Raw genomic sequence first — 19,198 nt, 5'->3', positions numbered from 1 at the left:
CATCATAATTTCCCTGCCCCCAGCTATAACTCTTGCCCTGCAGTGTACACTTATCCCTCTCCATCACTAGAATTGTGGTCACTGTCCCCAAAGTGCTCACCTACATCTAATTCTAACACCTGGTCCGGTTCGTTACCCAGAACCAAATCCAGTATGGCCTCACCTCTTGTTGGCCTATCTACATATTGTGTCAGGAAACCCTCCTGCACACATTGGACAAACACCAACCCATCTAACGAACTAGAGCTATAGCTTTCTCAATCAATATCAGGAAAGTTAAAGTCCCCCATAACAACCACCCTATTACTTTCACTCTTCTCCTGAATCATTCTCGCAATGCTTTCTTCTACATTTCTAGGACTATTAGGAGGCCTGTAAAAAACTCCTAACAGGGTGACCTCACCTTTCCTATTCCTAACCTCAGCCCAAACTACCTCAGAGTCTTCATCCATCGTCCTTTCCACCGCTGTAATACGATCTTTGACAAGCAATGCCACACCTCCCCCTCTTTTACCCCCACCTCTGACCCTACTAAAACATTTAAACCCTGGAACCTGCAACAACCAATCCTGTCCCTGTCCTACCCATGTCTCCGTAATAGCCACAATATCGAAGTCCCAGGTACCAACTCTGAGGTAACCTTCTTCACTGTCCACTACACCTTCAATTTTTCTGTTATCTGCAAACTTCCTAACCTTCTTTGTTCACATCCAAATTATTTAAATGACAAAAAGCAGCAGACCCAATACCGATCCTTATGACACTCCACTGGTCATAGGTCTCCTGTCTGAAAAGCAACCCTCCACCACCACCCTCTGTCTTCTACCTTCGATCCAGTTCTGTATCCAAATGGCTAGTTCTCTTTGTATTCCAAGTGATCTAACCTTGCTAACCAGTCTACCATGAGAAACCTTGTTGAAAGCCTTACTGAAGTCTACAGAGACCATGTCCACTACTCTACCCTCAATTCTCTTTGTTACTTCTTCAAAAAAGCTCAGTCAAGTTAATGAGACATGATTTCCCATGCACATAGCCATGGTGACTATCCATAATCAGTCCTTGCCTTTCCAAATACAAGTAAATCCTGTCCCTCAGGTTTCCCTCCAACAACTTAACCACCACCAATGTCAGACTCGACAGTCTACAGTTCCCTGGCTTTTCCTTACCACCTTTCCTAAACAGTGGCACTTTTGCCAACCTCCAGTCTTCGGCACCTCACGGTGACTATTGATGATACAAATTTCTCAGCAAGATATAGCTTTGGCAAATAGAGTTAAGGAGAATTCAAAGGGTTTTTACAAATACATTAAGGACAAAAGGGTAACTAGAGAGACAATAGGGCAAGTGGTCTTTGTGTGGAACTGCAGGAGATGGGGGGGCAATACTAAATGAGTATTTTGCATCAGTATTTACTGTGGAAAAGGACATGGAAGATATAGAATGTAGGAAAATAGATGGTGACATCTTGAAAAATGTCCATATTACAGAGGAGGAAGTGCTGGATGTCTCGAAATGCACAAAAGTGGATAAATCCCCAGGACCTGATCAGGTGTACCCTAGAACTCTGTGGGAAGCTAGGGAAGTGATTACTGGGCCTCTTACTGAGATGTTTGCATCATCGATAGTCATAGGTGAGGTGCCAGAAGACTGAAGGTTGGCTAATGTGGTGCCACTGTTTAAGAAAGGTGGTAAGGACAAGCCAGGGAACTATAGACCAGTGAGCCTGACGTCGGTGGTGCACAAGTTATTGGAGGGAACCCTGAGGGACAGGATGTATATATATTTGGAAAGTCAACATGATTTCCCACACACAAAAACTTGTTTGAGTTTTTTGAAAAATTAACAATGAGGATTCATGAGGGCAGAGTGGTAGATGTGATCTATGTGCACTTCAGTAAGGCATTTGAAAAAGTTCCCCATGGGAGACTGGTTAACAAGGTTAGATCTCATGGAATACAGGGAGAACTAGCTATTTGGGTACAGAACTGGCTCAAAGGTAGAAGACAGAGGGTGGTGGTGGAGGGCTGTCTTTCAGACTGGAGGCGTGTGACCAGTGGAGTGCCACAAGGATCAGTGCTGGGTCCTCTACTTTTTGCCATTTATATAAATGATTTGGATGCGATCATAAGAGGTACAGTTAATAAGTTTGCAGATGACACCAAAATTGGAGATGTAGTGGACAGCGAAGAGGGTTACCTCAGATTACAACAGGATCTTGACCAGATGTGCCTATGGGCTGAGAAGTGGCAAATGGAGTTTAATTCAGATAAATGTGAGGTGCTGCATTTTGGGCAAACAAATCTTAGCAGGACTTATACACTTAATGGTAAAGTCCTAGGGAGTGTTGCTGAACAAAGAGACCTTGCACCGCAGGTTCACAGCTCCTTGAAAGTGGAGTCACAAGTAGATAGGATAGTTAAGGCGGCGTTTGGTATGCTTTCCTTTATTGGTCAGAGTATTAGATTAGATTAGATTACATTACAGTGTGGAAATAGGCCCTTCAGCCCAACAAGTCCACACCGACCCGCCAAAGCGAAACCCACCCATACCCCTACATTTACCCCTTACCTAACACTACGGGCAATTTAGCATGGCCAATTCACCTGACCCTGCACATCTTTTGGACTGTGGGAGGAAACCGGAGCACCCGGAGGAAACCCACGCAGACACGGGGAGAACGTGCAAACTCCACACAGTCAGTCGCCTGAGGCGGGAATTGAACCCGGGTCTCAGGCGCTGTGAGGCAGCAGTGCTAACCACTGTGCCACCGTGCTGCCAAAGTCCAACTTGTCCATGCTGACCAGATAGCCCTACCTAACTCCTGTATTGAATACAGGAGTTGGGAGGTCATATTGCGGCTGTACAGGACATTGGTTAGGCCATGGTTGAAATATTGCATGCAATTCTGGTCTCCTTCCTACCAGAAAGATGTTGTGAAACTTGAAAGGGTTCAGAAAAGATTTACAAGGATGTTGCCAGGGTTGGAAGATTCGAGCTACAGGGAGCAGTTAAATAGGCTAGGGCTGTTTTCCCTGGAGCATCAGAGCGTGAGGGGTGACCTTATAGAGGTTTATAAAATCATGAGTGGCATTAATAGGATAAATAAAGTCTTTTCCCAAAGGTGGGGGAGTCCAGAACTAGAGGGCATAGGTTTAGGGTGAGTGGGGAAAAGATATAAAAGAGACCCAAGGGGCAACTTTTTCACTTGTATGGAATGAGCTGCCAGAGGAAGTGGTGGAGGCTAGTACAATTGCAACATTTAAAAGGCACCTGGATGGGTATATGAATAGGAAGGGTTTAGAGGGAAGTGGGCCGGATGCTGGTAGGTGGGACCAGATTAGGTAGGGCTATCTGGTCAGCATGGACAAGTTGGACTGAAGGGTCTGTTTCCATGCTGTACATCTATGATCTAATCAGATTTTGGGGATTTATCTACCTTTACGCGTTTTAAGCTATCCAGCACCATCTCCTATGTAATATGGAGATTTTCAAGATACCACTATTTATGTCCCCACGTTCTATATCTTCTGTATACAGTAAACATTTGTTTAGTAAAATACGCGTTCATTTTTTCCCCCATCTCCTGCAGCTCCACACATAGGCAGCCTGGGAATGCATCACATTTGGGTCCATAGCACTAGCTCACATGAATCTGGAGTCCTTTGCTTCATTAAAATTTTAAACTGGAAAGTAACAACTATTCCATCTGTTTTCCCCAGACTGGGTAATCTCTTGAAGCTTCACAATACAATTACTACAATGTCCAGTGGTTGTGAGAAAGGCTAAGACACTTTGTTACCACAGTATTCATTAGGATATCTACAGGAAGCAGCAAATGGTTTTGCTGTAAATTCTTGAACAGCTAACCGGCAGCACACGTAGCCCCGTAAACCGAACTGAACATTAATATTGCTGAGTTAATTTAAATAAACAACGTTTTCTACTTTTTTGGTGGCTGTAATGGGTAAACGTACTTTCCAGGGAGCAGACCACGAAAGCAAAAAACATGATGTGGTGCAAATGAAGTAAGTGCTTCTGAAAAAGGGCACATTTTGTCGAAATTTGTACTCATCAGAACATTTCACAAAACTGCCAATTCAAGATGAAAACCAACGAACACAATGAGCCAAAGGGCCTCTTTCCACGTTGTGAAAACTCCGAGTATGACAAGTATTACATTCATGAAACCGTGGATCGAAAAGTGAAATGTGAGAGTTGTGCAGAGTCCACTGAACCGAATCGGGGGAAGACAAAGTCCAAAAGCCCTGGACATTGGCCGGGACCGTGCAGAATTGGCGACGGCTCTTGATCGCTGCTGCTGTCGAATGCCCTCCCTCAGTCCTCGACTCAGACCCCGACCTTCCCGCCAACCTCCCCAAAGGGTATTTGCTGCCCATGGGATTGGGGTAGGGGGCTCCTGAAGGACGCAACCCTCCCAGCGAGCACACCAGCCGCCTCCGAGCGGGCCGCTGAGCAGCGCCCTTCAGCCCGGCCCGTTCTTCAGTTCCCATCCCCTTCCCCGTTGCCGTTCTCCCAGCCCTTACCTGGAACTCAGAGAAATCCTGACAATTTAGCTCCTCACTGGGCGCCGCCATCTTGCCGCCGCTTCCGAGGACTCCGGCCTGAGGGCTGGCCGCCGCACCGCCTGATGGAACAAGACAATGGAGGGGGAAGAGAAACCCCAGAGACGGCGGCGGGGCGTCACCGCCCGCGCGCGGACCGGGGAGAGGGCGGCTACTTATCAACCGACTGAGAATTTTTAAAAAAAATATGATACAAGAACATATTGTACCGCCGAGGAAGTTGCTTGCCAGTAACCAGTCACGGGTTTAAATCTGATCTATTTCCCTCTCGATAAAAAAACTCGATTCTATTCGTCTCCTTCCTTCAAAAATCCGCCCCTTTCTCGCATGGATAGGCGGGCCTACCCCGGCTCCTTCTAAACACCGGTCCGATGGCAGGCTGGGCTCCCGTGACCTCTGGAGTAGGGGATTAGAGTCCGCCGTGGGCAGGCGGTGCGGCCTCGGGATGTGGAGTTACGCGGGCTCGGTGGCCGGAGGCCTGAGCCTGGCGTTCAGAACCAACCGCGAGCGGCTGCAGGGGTTTTGCAGCAAACCCGGGGACGGGAAATCCCCGCAGGGGGGAGGCCCGGCGACGCCGGCCAGAGTCCAGCCTGAAGGTAAGCTGCGGGCCCGGGGTCAGGAACACCAGAGGGGTGGACACGGCGTGGCATCAGAGGGCCCGAGTCAAGGAATAACGGGGATGTGGATACTGGGGCTGATATTAGTCTTCTCCGCTCTGCAGGACATTTTTACAGGTGTATCTACAGGTTAATGTTTTAGGCCCAACCGAACTCAGTTGCTTGATCTTTCTCCTGTGAGATTCCAGAATCACAAAGAATGTTAGAGCAACTCAGTAGGTATTTGTGGAGAGGGAGAAAAACAGTTAACGCTTTGAGTCTGTTTCGACTTCGTCATCTGAAGAGTCATACAAACTTGAAGCGTTAACTATGTTTTTTTTCTCTCCATAAATGCTGCCAGACTCTGTGTTTCAGATGTCCAGAAGCTGCAGCACTTTATGCAATGCTTCTGACTTCTCAGGTACTGAAACAAATAGCATTTTTTGATGCACAAGTACCAGGTCTGCAGCAGCGAGAGAACCTAATCATTAAATCCACATCCTGAAGGTGAACACTGGCCAGAAACTGAAGTGGATCAGTTATGGAAATTATATGGCTATGTCACCAAGGCAGAGGCTGGAAGTTCTGCAGCAAATAATTCAACAGCTGATTCTCTAGATCTTGATGTTTTTATTTCTTTCTTCTACCTCTCAAGTAAGTAAATCAAAACACAGACTAATGTTTTAAGATGGGGCTAGAAAGTGGTGAGGAGAAAGTGAGGTCTGCAGATGCTGGCGATCAAAGTTGAAACTTTATTGCTGGAACAGCACAGCAGGTCAGGCAGCATCCAGGGAACAGGAGATTCGACGTTTCGGGCACATGCCCTGAAGAAGGGCATGTGCCCGAAACGTCGAATCTCCTGTTCCCTGGATGCTGCCTGACCTGCTGTGCTGTTCCAGCAATAAAGTTTCAACTAGAAAGTGGTGACACTAGACAATACTTTTTTACTACTTTGGAACAAAATATGACAATAAATAAATCAAAACTACAATATTCTAGAATAAACCCTCCTTTATTCTTCACGCCTTCAACTCCTCACTCTTCCTACAGGGTCATCATACCCACCAAGTAATATTCATTTAAAAGTGCTTAGATACAATAGAGGGAAACGTATTCAAGGTCAATTGATAAAGTTTGCTAAGTGAAGTGGGATAGAATACAAGAGGCCCAGATTGAGCACTTCTGATAAGGATAACAAACAAAATTAAATTCTGTTCAAAGTTCTTATGCCCAATCAACATGGCACACCTTTATTGTATTACTGAAAATTCTAAGATAAAATGCAATGACGTTGAATGGAAGTTTGTTTTATGGTCCATAGTTGTCTTAAATGGAAGTTTAAAAATATACCAGACCTCATCTGGTAAAATCATGGAGTCTGAATATTGCTTATTGTAGGTCCAACTTCCCCAGAGGAAGTTCATGTGGTGGAGGTGTGCAAAGTGTAAATGGGGAGTAGTTCCAGGACTGACTTAGCAATTTTTGACTCAGACCTTTTTAGATCAACGTGCTGTTACATGTAAGAATTGTAGTGTCCACCATGTAATAAAGATATGATCTTCACACCCCCAGATAACGCTTATGTTGTGCTATGAAAGTAAACTTTGAGTGACTTGGGTGAGCTATTGGGAAAGAACAGAAACCAAAAAGTTATCTGTATCAGGCTTGAAATTGTAACATCTATACTGAAGGAGAGGATTCACATTTACATGATGATATCCTAAGGATAAGAAATACAAATTGCTTTACAACCAATGAGGTATTTTTGATGTGGTGTTAGTGTTATTAGAGACACTGCAATCATAGTCAGACAGCACAGAAACAGACCCTTTGGTCCATCCAGTCCATGCTGACCATAATCCCAAACTAAGCTAGTCCCACCTGCCTGCACTTGGTGCATATTCCTCCAAATATTTTTATCTACTCATTGAAATGTTTTTTGAACACTAACTGTACCTGCATCCACCACTTTATCTGGAAGTTCATTCCACACTTAATAAAAATTTGCTTAGGTCATATTTAATCTCTCCTCACCTTAAAAATATGCCCCCTAGTCTTGAAAGACCCCACCCTACAGAAAATAATTTACCATTCACTTTATCCAGACCTCTCAATTTTATAATTTGAAGGTTCACCCTCCTGACCTCCTACACTCCAATGAAAAAAATCCTAGCCTATCTACATAACTCAAACCCTCCATTCCTGGCAACATCCTGGTAAATCTCCTCTTTGCACTTAGTAAGGTCCCACAAATAGCATTGAAATAACCAGAAAATAACAGTACTCTGACAGTGGTTGCGAAATAACTGCTGACCAGGACACTGCTACTCTTTGAATAGAAGTATTTGCATTCATTTGAGAAGACATTAGATAAAATACTAAATGAGACCTAAAGATGTTTCTTCTGACAGCACTCCCTCAGTATTGAAGTGTTAGTCTAGATTTTATATACTTAAATGTATCAGAACTTGACCCACAACCTTCTGATTCCAAGTTGAGAATATATCGCTGAGCTGAAGTTAGCATGTATTTTGACATTTTAAATAGTCTACAAGTTTTGTATAATGCAAGCTCGTTTACAAGGAAATTGTGACCCATGAAAATATTGTTTTTTTTTCCAGGACGTCCAGCTTTCAAATTGCCAGGATACAAACCCTCAAGTTTTGATAAAAAGATGTTGGTGTGGAGTGGTCGATTCAAACGAGAAGCAGATATACCAGCTGCGGTTTCGTAAGTGATGAAACGGGTATGGGATCCTATTGGTTGGTGACTTTTTAAATTGGGATGTTGATACTACTTTCCTTGGTAAACAATTTTTTTAAATCATCCTCTGTGCAAACAACAGCTGAAAACAAATGGTAAGATTCTTTCTACTGTCACTTCTATACTGAACTTCTCCCTTGACTCTGCTGCAGTAATGCAGATTAAAAGGCCATTCCTTATATATGACCACTCTCACTGCATACTCCACTTCCTTAGAAATCACAAGCGTTTCAGCAGTCCCTCCAGTTTCACAAACTGCATTCTCCCTAAGTAATAAATATTAACTGTGTAGTGCAGAGGCCAAATGTACTGGAAGAGTTGAGTTTCTTTTGCTTTACACAATCAAATACTTAGTGCCTTTGTGGGGGCAAGTGCTGAAGGGAGTCTCTTCTAGTGTTTTTTTTTGTTAGGTATGAGATTTTGTGTGTGTATTGGTGCTGTCATTTTAGACCTATTCCTAATCTTTCAATAGAATTGCTTTTCAACTTGGTGCAAGCATTTTTTTTCTATTTGTTCATGGAACGTTAAGAACTGGTAGCAAAGCCAGCATTTATTACAATTTCTCTTACCTTAAAGGGGGTAGTGAGTCACGCTTTTCTATCACAGTAGCCTACGTGGCATAGGAACACCCAAGGTGCTGTTAGAGTGCCAGGATTTTGACCCAATGACAAGTGTAAAGACTGTCTTTTTATTGTGGACTGAAATGGGAAAAGAATTGTTTAAGACCAAAGATTGTACAGGGATTTTTTTTTTAAAAAAGTACTTACTGACTAGTTAGTCTAACATCTTATAGAGAAAATGCTGGAATCTATTACCTTAGAATACTAACAGCAATGTCAACATTGACTTATGAAAGATAAATACTGTTGACAAACCTACTGGAGTTTTGAGGCTGTAACTACAAAAAGGGAGAGCCAGCATGTGATATGTCAGAAAACTTTGGATAAAGACTCTCATTAAGTTACTGTATCCCCATGGGAGATGGATTTGCAAGCTTAGATTTCATGGAATACACTGAGAACTAGCCATTTGGATACAGAACCAGCTCAAAAGGTAGAAGACAGAGGGTGGTGGTAGAGGGTTGTTTTTCAGACTGGAGGCCTGTGACCAGTGGAGTGCCACAAAGATCGGTGCTGGGCCCTCTACTTTTTGTCATTTACATAAGTGATTTGGATGCGAACACAAGAGGTACAGTTAGTAAGTTTGCAGATTACACCAAAATTGGAGATGTAGCAGACAGCGAAGAGGGTTACCTCCAATTACAAGAGATCTGGACCAGATGGGCCAATGGGCTGAGAAGTGGCAGATGGAGTTTAATTCAGATAAATGTGAGGTGCTGCATTTTGGGAAAGCAAATCTTAGCAGGACTTATACACTTAATGGTAAGGTCCTAGGGAGTGTTGCTGAACAAAGAGACCTTGGAGTGCAGGTTCATTGCTCCTTGAAAGTGGAGTCGCAGATAGATAGGATAGTGAAGGCAGCGTTTGGTATGCTTTCCTTTATTGGTTAGAGTACTGAGTAAATGAGTTGGGAGGTCATGTTGCAGCTGTACAGGACATTAGTTAGGCCACTGTTGGAATATTGCGTGCAATTCTGGTCTCCTTCCTACCAGAAAGAGGTTGTGAAACTTGAAAGGGTTCAGAAGAGATTTACAAGGATGTTGCCAGGGTTGGAGGATCTGAGCTACAGGGAGAGGCTGAACTGGCTGGGCATGTTTTCCCTGGAGCAGAGGCTGAGGGGTGATCTTAGAGGTTTACAAAATTGAGGGGCATGGATAGGATAAATAGGCAAAGTCTTTTCCCTGGGGTTGGGGAATCTAGAACTAGAGGGCATAGGTTTAGGGTGAGGGGGGAAAGATAAGAGACCAAAGGGGGAACCTTTTCACGCAGAGGGTGGTACGTGTATGGAATGAGCTGCCAGAGGATGTGGTGGAGGCTGGTACAATTGCAACATTTAACAGGCATTTGGATGTGTATATGAATAGGAAGGGTTTGGAGGGATATGGACCGGCTGCTGGCAGATGGGACAAGATTGGGTTGGGATATCTGGTCGGCATGAACAGGTTGGACCCAAGAGTCTGTTTCTCTACATCTCTATGACTCTATGTTGGTAAAATATTGGTAAGGATAGAATTGGTTAAACAGACAGGAAACATTAGGAAAAATGAAGTCTTTTCTGGAGTGGAAGGTGGTGACAAACTGAATACCACAGGTATCTGTACTTCGGGACCACATCTACACGTATTTATAATATGTATCAAAAATATCATCATAAATTTGGATGATGGAATGAAGTGTAGAATTTCCAAAATTTCTAAACACAAAACTTGGCAGTAAGGAGGATGTAAAAAGAGGCTTTGGAGCCATTTTAAAGAAATGAATACACAGCATGACATGAATAAACATGAATTTGACCACTTCATTGTAAATAACAATGTTAGCAGTATTATTTAAATTGGAATAGATTGGGACATGTTTACTTACACTGTCCTTGCATACCAGTGAAAGCAAGCTTACAAATGCAGTAAGAAAAGGATTGTGTAGAGGAACAAGGAAGTCTTACTGCAATTGTACTGCACCTTGGTGAGACCACACCTGGACTACGGAGTGTAGTTTTGTTTTTAGGAGAGCAGCAAAGGCTCACCTAGCTGATTTCGGAGGAAAGATTGGGTTGATTGGGCCTGGATTCTCTGGAGTTTCAAAGAATAAGTGGGGACATCTTTGGAATGTCACATTATGATCAGGCTGAATAGACTGGATGCAGAGGTATTACCCTACATTTCTCTGCATCGAATCTCAATTGCCACCTCTTACCCACTCCACCAACTTGTCAACGTCCTTTTTGGAATTTCACACCATCCTCCTCAGTTTACAAATTCTTTCAACTTTAATGTCGTCTGCAAACTTAAATATATCCCCTGCACCCAAGATCCAAATCATTCATATATATCAGGATAACAAAGGGTCCCTGGGTAACTGAACTATATACTTTCTCCAGCCCCAAAAATATCAATTGACCATTACACTGTTTTCTATATCACTAAGCTCATTTTGTATCCATCTTACCATTGCTTTTATAACATGACCTACAAGTTTCCTAAAAATCTTAATACTGTATCAAGTGCCCCTGAAATTCAGTTTTACGACCTCATAAGCATTAGCGTCTTCAATGCTTTCCATTACATGTGGATTAGATTGGGTTGGGATATCTGATCCGCGTGGACGGGTTGGACCGAAGGGTCTGTTTCCATGCTGTACATCTCTATGACTATTACTTCTGAAGAACTCCCAACTAGTTAAATGCAACTTCCCCTTAAGCACACCCTGTACTGTTTTAAATTTGGTGATATAATTTTCTACCAGTGCCTAATAATTTAGTCCCAGATATCATTGTCAAAATGTAAAGTAATTTGCACTACCAAAACCTTTGCATATTATTCACAAAGCCTTTTTGTTTCATACTATTCAATTTTTTTTAAAGCTGGACATTCTATTTGGGAGACCTAATTTAAAAACAGAAATAAAGCAACTTCAAAGTTTGTGCGAAGATTTGTAGCTCGGGTGCTCGTTGTTGTGGTTCTGTTCGCCGAGCTGGAAGTTTTTGTTGCAAACGTTTCGTCCCCTGGCTAGGCGACATCATCAGTGCTTGGGAGCCTCCTGCGAAGCGCTTCTTTGATGTTTCCTCCAGTGTTTATAGTGGTCTGTCCCTGCCGCTTCCGGTTGTCAGTTTCAGCTGTCTGCTGTAGTGGTTGGTATATATATTGGGTCCAGGTCGATGTGTTTGTTGATGGAGTTTGTGGACGAAACGACACGACCCGCTATCTTAGTAGCCACACACGCAGACAACAAGCAACATGAATTCGACTGGGACAACACTACTATCATAGGGCAAGCCAGACAGAGAACAGCCAGGGAATTCCTAGAGGCATGGCATTCATCCACAAACTCCATCAACAAACACATCGACCTGGACCCAATATACCAACCACTACAGCTGAAACTGACAACCGGAAGCGGCAGGGACAGACCACTATAAACACCGGAGGAAACATCAAAGAAGCGCTTCGCAGGAGGCTCCCAAGCACTGATGATGTCGCCTAGCCAGGGGACGAAACGTTTGCAACAAAAACTTCCAGCTCGGCGAACAGAACCACAACAATAAAGCAACTTGTCAGGGTTACTCTGACCTTCCTCCTCTCCAGAAATAGTTGATATGTATTTTCTCAATTCCAAAAGTAAAATATCACAATCATTTTATCACCGATGAGGTCTACCTTTCAGAGAGTGTACTAAACTTTTCACAGGAAGGTTCTCTTTGTCTGTTAATCTTTAATAGAAGGGATAATATGTATGTATTGAGGTCCTAAGTGCAAGACTTCCATTACTATATCATTAGCATTTTGCAGCATTAAAAAAAATCAGTGCAGCCTTTAAGTTGGCAGTTCTTAAAATTTGACATGGAATTTCAATTTCTAGGGATCTAGTGAAATCTTCTAAGTTGAGAATGGAATAATATCACTTGCCTCAATTTGTGCAAACCTGCTATCTGTATTTTCCACAGTCCTCTATTTGTGATTAAGATCTTTTTCCTTTCTTACACTATGCATTATCTCTGCTTAAGCTACTCTGATAAAGCAGCCTTCTCTAAAGAAATGCTTCTCAATTTAAAGACATCATGATAGATAATGAGGTTTGTGGATAAACTGACGTAATTTGTTTCAGATTTGAGATGATTGATGCTGCAAGGAACAAGATGAGAGTGAAAGCAAGTTATATAATGGTGGTCGTGACAATTGTGGCCTGTATTGGGACAATTATCTCTGGGAAGAAGGTAAGGGGAAATCTTATTAGCTTGTTCAGAATTGGCAGAGTTCAGTTTTCTTTACCTTATACCTAGCCTGTCAGTGACACAACCAATAATTGTACTTGTTTTGGCTCATGTGATTTGGTTTAGGCATAAAAGTTTTAAAATACCATATGATGTGAATAGTTGGTTGTGATTTATTCTCAATTGAATAAATTGAGTTTTTAAAGTACTTGTACTAGTCCTAAGCCTCTCATGTAGCAGGACTCAAATTTTTCCAATTGCTTATTTTGTTCAGAGGGTGGGTTTCACCTGTACTGGAAAGGAACAGATATGTGGGAATATGGATTGAAATTAGAAATAAAAAAATCCCTTTGGGATTGTACTGTAGATCCCCAATAGTCAGGGAAATTGAGGAACAAATATATAGAGAGATCTTGTATATATGCAAGAATAAGAAAGTTCAGATTGTCTGTTTGCTCACTGAGCTGATGGGTTTGTTCTTGAACGTTTTGTCACTATGCTAGGTAATATCAGTGAGCTTTATAATAATAAGGTTGTAATAATCAGTGACTTTACGCAGTCCCAGTCAACATTTGGAAAAGTAAATTTCTCACCATCAAAACCTTTGTGTTTGTAAATATTCCTACTGCAGAAAGAACAAAACTTGACCGGCTCTTGGGTAATAGGGCAAGTGACTGAAGTGATTATAGGGAAACATTTTAGGCTGAGTGATCATAATTTATTTTAAAAACAGCATTCCATAAAAATTAAAGTTTTTCATAAGACAAAGAACTTTCAAAGATTGATTAGAGAAGACTTTGTAGGTAAAGGGACATTGATAAGTGGGAAGCTTTCAAAAGTGTGATGAGAGTTCAGAATTACTTTCCTGTTTAGTGAAACACCAGTACTACCCACTAGTTGGTAGTATTTGAGAATAAATGGATGAAGAGAGAGGTTAGAGTCAGGAATAAAAAAAAATCATATTAGATATAAAACTGGATTCAAATGAATCTCTCCAGTGGTATAGAGAGTGTAGCAGAACTTTTAAGAGGGAGATCAGCAAGGGAAAGAGAGGATATGAGAAGGTTACTTGCCATGGCTAAGGATAATCCAAAAAGAGATTATTAATACATTAAGAGCGAGAGAGTAGGGCCCCTTCAAGATCAGAGGCTGTATTTGTATTAAACCTCAGGAGAGACATTAAATGAACATTACCAAAGAGTGCTGGAGGTCTTTGAAAATATAGAGGTCGATAAATCTCTGGGACCTTACCTGATCAAGGTATCCCAGGACTTTGAGGGATATTAGGGAGGAAATTGCAGGGCCCTTTGCAGAAATATCTTTGACATTTATTAATACGGGTGAGTTGCCAAATGACTAGTTGAAAAGTAACTAATGTTGTACCCTTTGAGATGTAAAGAGAAGCCTGGAAACTAAAGATCTGTGACTCTGACTTCAGTGATAGGCAAGTTGTTGGAAGTGATTTTGAAAGATAAGATTTATATACATTTTGAACAGCAATGATTAGGGATAGTCAACATGGTTTTGTGCAAGGGCAAACAATGTTTCTCAAACCGGAGTTTGAGGAAGTAACCAAGATGATTGAGGGCAGAGTAGTAGACGGAGAGATGCAGAGCATCTAACCCCAAACCTATGCCCTCCAGTGCTGGACTCTCACATCCCAGGGAAAAGACCATGTCTATTTATCTTATTCATGACCCATCCATGCCGACCAGATATCCCAACCCAATCTAGTACCACCTGCCAGCACCTGGCCCATATCCCTCCAAACCCTTTCTGTTCATATACCCATCCAAATGCCTTTTAAATGTTGCATTTGTACTAGCCTCCACTTCCTCTGGCTGCTAATTCCATACATGTACCACCCTCTGCCTAAAAGTTACCCCTTTAGGTCTTTTATATCTTTCCCCTCACCCCAAACCTATGCCCTCCAGTGCTGGACTCTCACATCCCAGGGAAAAGACCATGTCTATTTATCTTATTCATGACCCATAATTTTATAAACCTCTATAGGGTCACCCCTTAGCCTCAGACACTCCAGGGAAAACAGTCCTAGCCTATTCAAACTCTCTCTATAGCTCAAATAATTTACTTGGACTAGAGTAAAGCCTTTGACAAAGTTCTGCATGGTAAACTAATTCATATGAGCTTGCTAATTGGATACAACACTGGTTTAATGGCAGGAGTGATGATAGAAAATTGTTTTTCAGGCCAGAGGCCAGTTTCCAATGGTGTTCCACAGGGATCGCTTCTGGGTCCACTTTTGTCTGTCATTAATGTAAAATTATTTGGATGAGAACATAGAAAGCATGAGTTTGTGAATGATGCCAAGATTGGTAGTTTTAGTGGACAGTGAAGAAGGTTATCCAAGATTACAAAGAGATCTTAAACAATTGGGTCAATGGGCATATTCATTTTGGCACAACAAATGAAGCTGATACTTAAAAGTAGGGCCTTGGGTAGCACTGTAGGACAGACCTAAGAATTTGGGTACGTAACACTGAAATTTGCATCACATACGTAGGGTGGTAAAGGTGTTTAGCATGCTTGCCTTCATTGCTCAGACCATTAAGTTAGGAATTGATGAGGCCTTTTCTGCAGTTCTGCATTCAGTCTTGGTCTCTGTTATTAGAAGGATATTATTAAGCTGGAAAATATTCAAAATAGATTTAGGAAGTTGCTGGGAATGGAGGGTTTGAGTTACAGTAGAGGGTTGATAGTCTGGGACTTTTTTCCACTGGAGTGTAAGAGCTTAAGAGGGGTGTGACCTTAAAGATTTAAAGTCATGACAAATATAGATAATGTGAATGGCAGGTCTTTTTGCTAGGCTGGGGGATTAAGCTTATGGAACATATTTTTAAAATCTTTCTCCTCTAACCTTAGAGGTGAGGGTCAATTTTTTTTGAAATGGTGTTTAGTGTACGAAATGATCTTCCAAGGAAGTGGCATATGTGGGTACAGTTAATGTTCAGAGGGATATCGACCAATTGCAGGCAGCTGGGATTAGTTTAGTTTTGGATTATTCAGCATGGACTGGTTGGACTGAAGGGTCTGTTGTTATGCACTATGATTCTGGCTACTAACTTTTTAAAAAAATTTAAAGAACACAATGGGATTTTAGGTGTTACCCCACACTACTCTGCTCCTCAGTTTGCAAGCATCTTGTGTATTCTTTAACCTTCATCACTTTTATAAGAATTTAATGTAGAAGTTACTGATTCAGAATCTACTGTAGTTATTTAGCCATGTTGGTTAATTCAAACTTTGTGCCAATACCTTCACATGAAAATACTATTTTCCTCAACAGTGAGTGGCCTATATCCCAAAACTAAAAAAATCTTTCAAGCTCCACTATCAATTGCTAAGATGAAATAGCAGCAGATGTTTTGGATGACTAAGTACTAGAAATTAATTGATCTTTGGAAAACTTTTTCTTTAACCCTTAGGGTGGTAGAAATTTTCTCAAACTGGGCTGGCCTCCAGTGGCACCACTTCCCCACTCCATTGAAGTTCTGAAACACCATTCAAGTAGCATTTCAACTTCAGGCCAATGCGGCAGTAATTGGAGCAAGCCCACTCCCTCACACCCCAAAGTCTGTCTTCAGGTTGTGGGACCAATCACTACCACAGTGTACTGTGATTTTACTGCTGTGCATCATGGACCAATCACTTAGTTTAAACCTGAGCATTTGAAGGGTGTTGTGGGTAATCAATAGCAGCTATCTATAATCTATAGACTCAAAGCTGGACGTTCAAGTAATGAAGCACGTGCTAGGCTAAGATAATCAAATGCAGTCAGAAAAGCATAAGGAAGTGGGGGTGGTTTTGAAGTGTGCAGTTAAGGTAAAGTTACCATAGCCTTATCAGACCATAGAGCTAATGTTCAGATGCCTGCTGGTGCTTTAATCTGACTATCACCACACCTCAAGAGGAGAAGAATCCTTTGTGGTAATGGGAGTTGAACCCACACTGGCGTCACTCTGCATTGCAAACCAACCAGGATAGAACAAAAGTTATTAATCCTTGCTATTTTGCTAAAAACTTTGAGGAGGAAGGGTTGGGAGGATATGGGCTGTGTGCTGGCTGGTGGGGCTACACTGGGTTAGGATATCTGGTCGGCGTGGACTATTTGGACCAAAGGGTCTGTTTTTGTGCTTTACATCTCTATGACTTTGTAAGACAGGCTAATCAGCACTTCTGTATACAGTGCTGAACTCTACTGTGGATCTTTTTCTAATATTGATCAGAATGGTAACTTTAAAATCACTGAATTTGATATCTTGCCTCAAGTGGATAATGTTTGTGGCGGAGTGTATTGCAAAAGATCACGTAAATGAGCAGGTTTTGATCAAAAATTTAAAAATTGTTTCCCTTTCAAAGTTCTTCACTTTGACACTGGTGCATATGCTTGAAGATTCAAATTAAGTTTTACGATGTGGCTCAATCACAGTAATGCTAACACTGAGGCTATTAAACTCAAACATTGAATATTTCAAAGGCTGAATATATTGATTAGTTAAAACTGAGTGCACCAACTTTATTTTCCATCTTTGACTGCAGGCTGCAAATAGACATGAATCTTTGACAGCTATCAATATGGCAAAAAAAGCCAGGTGGAAAGAGGAGAATCGACAGGAAGCAGAAGATGCCAAAAGACAGTGATTCAATATGGAGGCGGCTATTCCAATATTAATGTGGTGATACATATTTTTGCTGTATTAACACTCTAATTAAGACAAAATACTGTGCCTCTAAGTTCCAATGTAACCGGTTATTTCCCAAGTTACTTTTGATTTATGACTGGTTATGAAATATGACAACTGCAGCTCCAAGTTTTATGGAATTACTATGCTATCTACTGATCTTTGAATAATTAACATTGAAAAGTCAGTTGCAGTATAATTATCTCGAGCCCAGTTCTGCACATGATTACACTTCTGAAAAAAGTAATCTCAGTTAGGAAGTACTATGCCTTGCACTTGCTAGATCTTTTGCTTAGAGCTTTCTATTTCATTAAACTGATCAACTTGCTTTGGGCCTTACAAATCAGCCAAATTTCATTGTATGATATCAGCCAATAATGAGTATATCTGCTGTTTATCTTTATTTTTCCGGATCAGAAAATAAAATTGACATTTCACCTATTCACGTTTGTAATTTTAATCACTTATTTCCACAATATTAAATCATAATTATCTGTTCAAAATACTGTATTTTTACTTGCACGACACACTGGACAAGGTGCAAGAGACCTTGTGTTATAGTTGCCGTGTTCTGTTGTGGAGTGATTAGCCCTTTGATTTCTTAGCATAGAGTCAGATGTACAGCACAGAAATAGACCCTTTGGTCCAACTCGTCCATGTCGACCAGATATCCCAACCCAGTCTTGTCCCACCTGGCCTATATCCCTCCATACCCTTCCTAGCATGATCGCATTTTTCATCCTACAGTTGCTAGGAATGCATATACTTAGATTATGAAATTTGAGATATTGGGTTGCAAATAACTTATCATGCATTGTTGGAACTGGAAAGTCAAAAGGAAATGGGGGGGGGGGGGAAGAAACACAGCAAGTAAACTAATGTTGAGGAAATAGGCAGATCCATTAGGGTTGTCTAGGCCTAACTATTGCCATCACCTAGCAACAACCTTTGGGCTGAGACAGTAGATGTTTTTTTAAAAAAGGTTGACACCCAGAAGCTGTGGGCATTGGCAGGAGGGGTTTGCAAGGATGTAGTAGTAGTGGCTGTTGCTTAGTACAAGTCGCAGCTTGAAGCTAAAAGTAGTGGTTTAAAAGAAACCAGAGTTTCAAGTATCAGGACAATAGTTCTTAGATGAATCTACAACCCATTCAATTCTACAGTCTTGGATGTGCATGTTACAGATTCGAGGGATTATAATTTCATTTGCATGGTAGATTTGTTGCTAAACTGTAATTTGTTTAAGTTTGCCTGTAATAAACATTTTAGATTTATGAAAAGTCCTGGTCAGTCTTGTGTTCTTGTTAATCAAAACAGTAATAAAGAAATATTGACATGTTAAGACATTTACACATATGGAACAGCTCATGAAGTTGAGTTTTCCAGTGCACTTTCTGCCAGTCATAATACTTAAAGTGAAAATTATGGAAGCATAATTCAATGGCTTTATCAATTTACACTAGCTCAGCTTTTGACAGGGGTTTTAGCTTGTTAAATAAAATATCACAAAATAAACAGCTATCAAATAGTAGGTGTACTAGATTAGAACTACATAAATGTAGTGTATAACAGGCTCTACAGCCTTGCAAAGGAGCTTTAGCTTTGAGTTATTGTAAATTACTTTAACAGATTTTAAAATAATTCATTACAAATGGAAATAAGAATCTAAAGAAAATAAATTTAATACCTTTGCTTGGATTCACCACAATTACTGTTAGAGATTCTGCCC

At 41.4% G+C, this 19,198-nt stretch overlaps 2 protein-coding genes across 3 annotated transcripts in view; one reads left to right on the top strand and one right to left on the bottom strand.

Moving 5' to 3' along the window:
* Positions 1 to 4,855, bottom strand: part of mix23 (mitochondrial matrix import factor 23) — a 25,207-nt gene extending 20,352 nt beyond the window's left edge. Inside the window, exon 1 of one of the 2 annotated variants that reach the window (XM_043700973.1) lies at positions 4,545 to 4,855. In XM_043700973.1, the coding sequence (XP_043556908.1) occupies positions 4,545 to 4,595 (51 nt within the window). In that variant the 5' untranslated portion in view covers positions 4,596 to 4,855. The remainder of the gene's footprint in view (positions 1 to 4,544) is intronic. The other variant, XM_043700972.1, reaches the window with a different exon arrangement.
* A 23-nt stretch (positions 4,856 to 4,878) lies between these two features.
* Positions 4,879 to 18,749, top strand: LOC122555211 (protein FAM162B-like). Its single transcript, XM_043700971.1, has 4 exons — positions 4,879 to 5,179; positions 7,801 to 7,909; positions 12,664 to 12,772; positions 17,330 to 18,749. The coding sequence occupies exons 1-4, from the start codon at positions 5,029 to 5,031 to the stop codon at positions 17,429 to 17,431; spliced, it is 471 nt and encodes a 156-aa protein (XP_043556906.1). The 5' UTR covers positions 4,879 to 5,028; the 3' UTR covers positions 17,432 to 18,749.
* Positions 18,750 to 19,198: the final 449 nt, after the last annotated feature.

This window comes from Chiloscyllium plagiosum, chromosome 12 (genome assembly GCF_004010195.1).
Source record: "Chiloscyllium plagiosum isolate BGI_BamShark_2017 chromosome 12, ASM401019v2, whole genome shotgun sequence".
NCBI classification, from domain to species: domain Eukaryota; kingdom Metazoa; phylum Chordata; class Chondrichthyes; order Orectolobiformes; family Hemiscylliidae; genus Chiloscyllium; species Chiloscyllium plagiosum.
The sequence above is the reverse complement of the archived record's forward strand: the minus strand, read 5'-3'. Positions and strand labels throughout refer to the sequence as shown.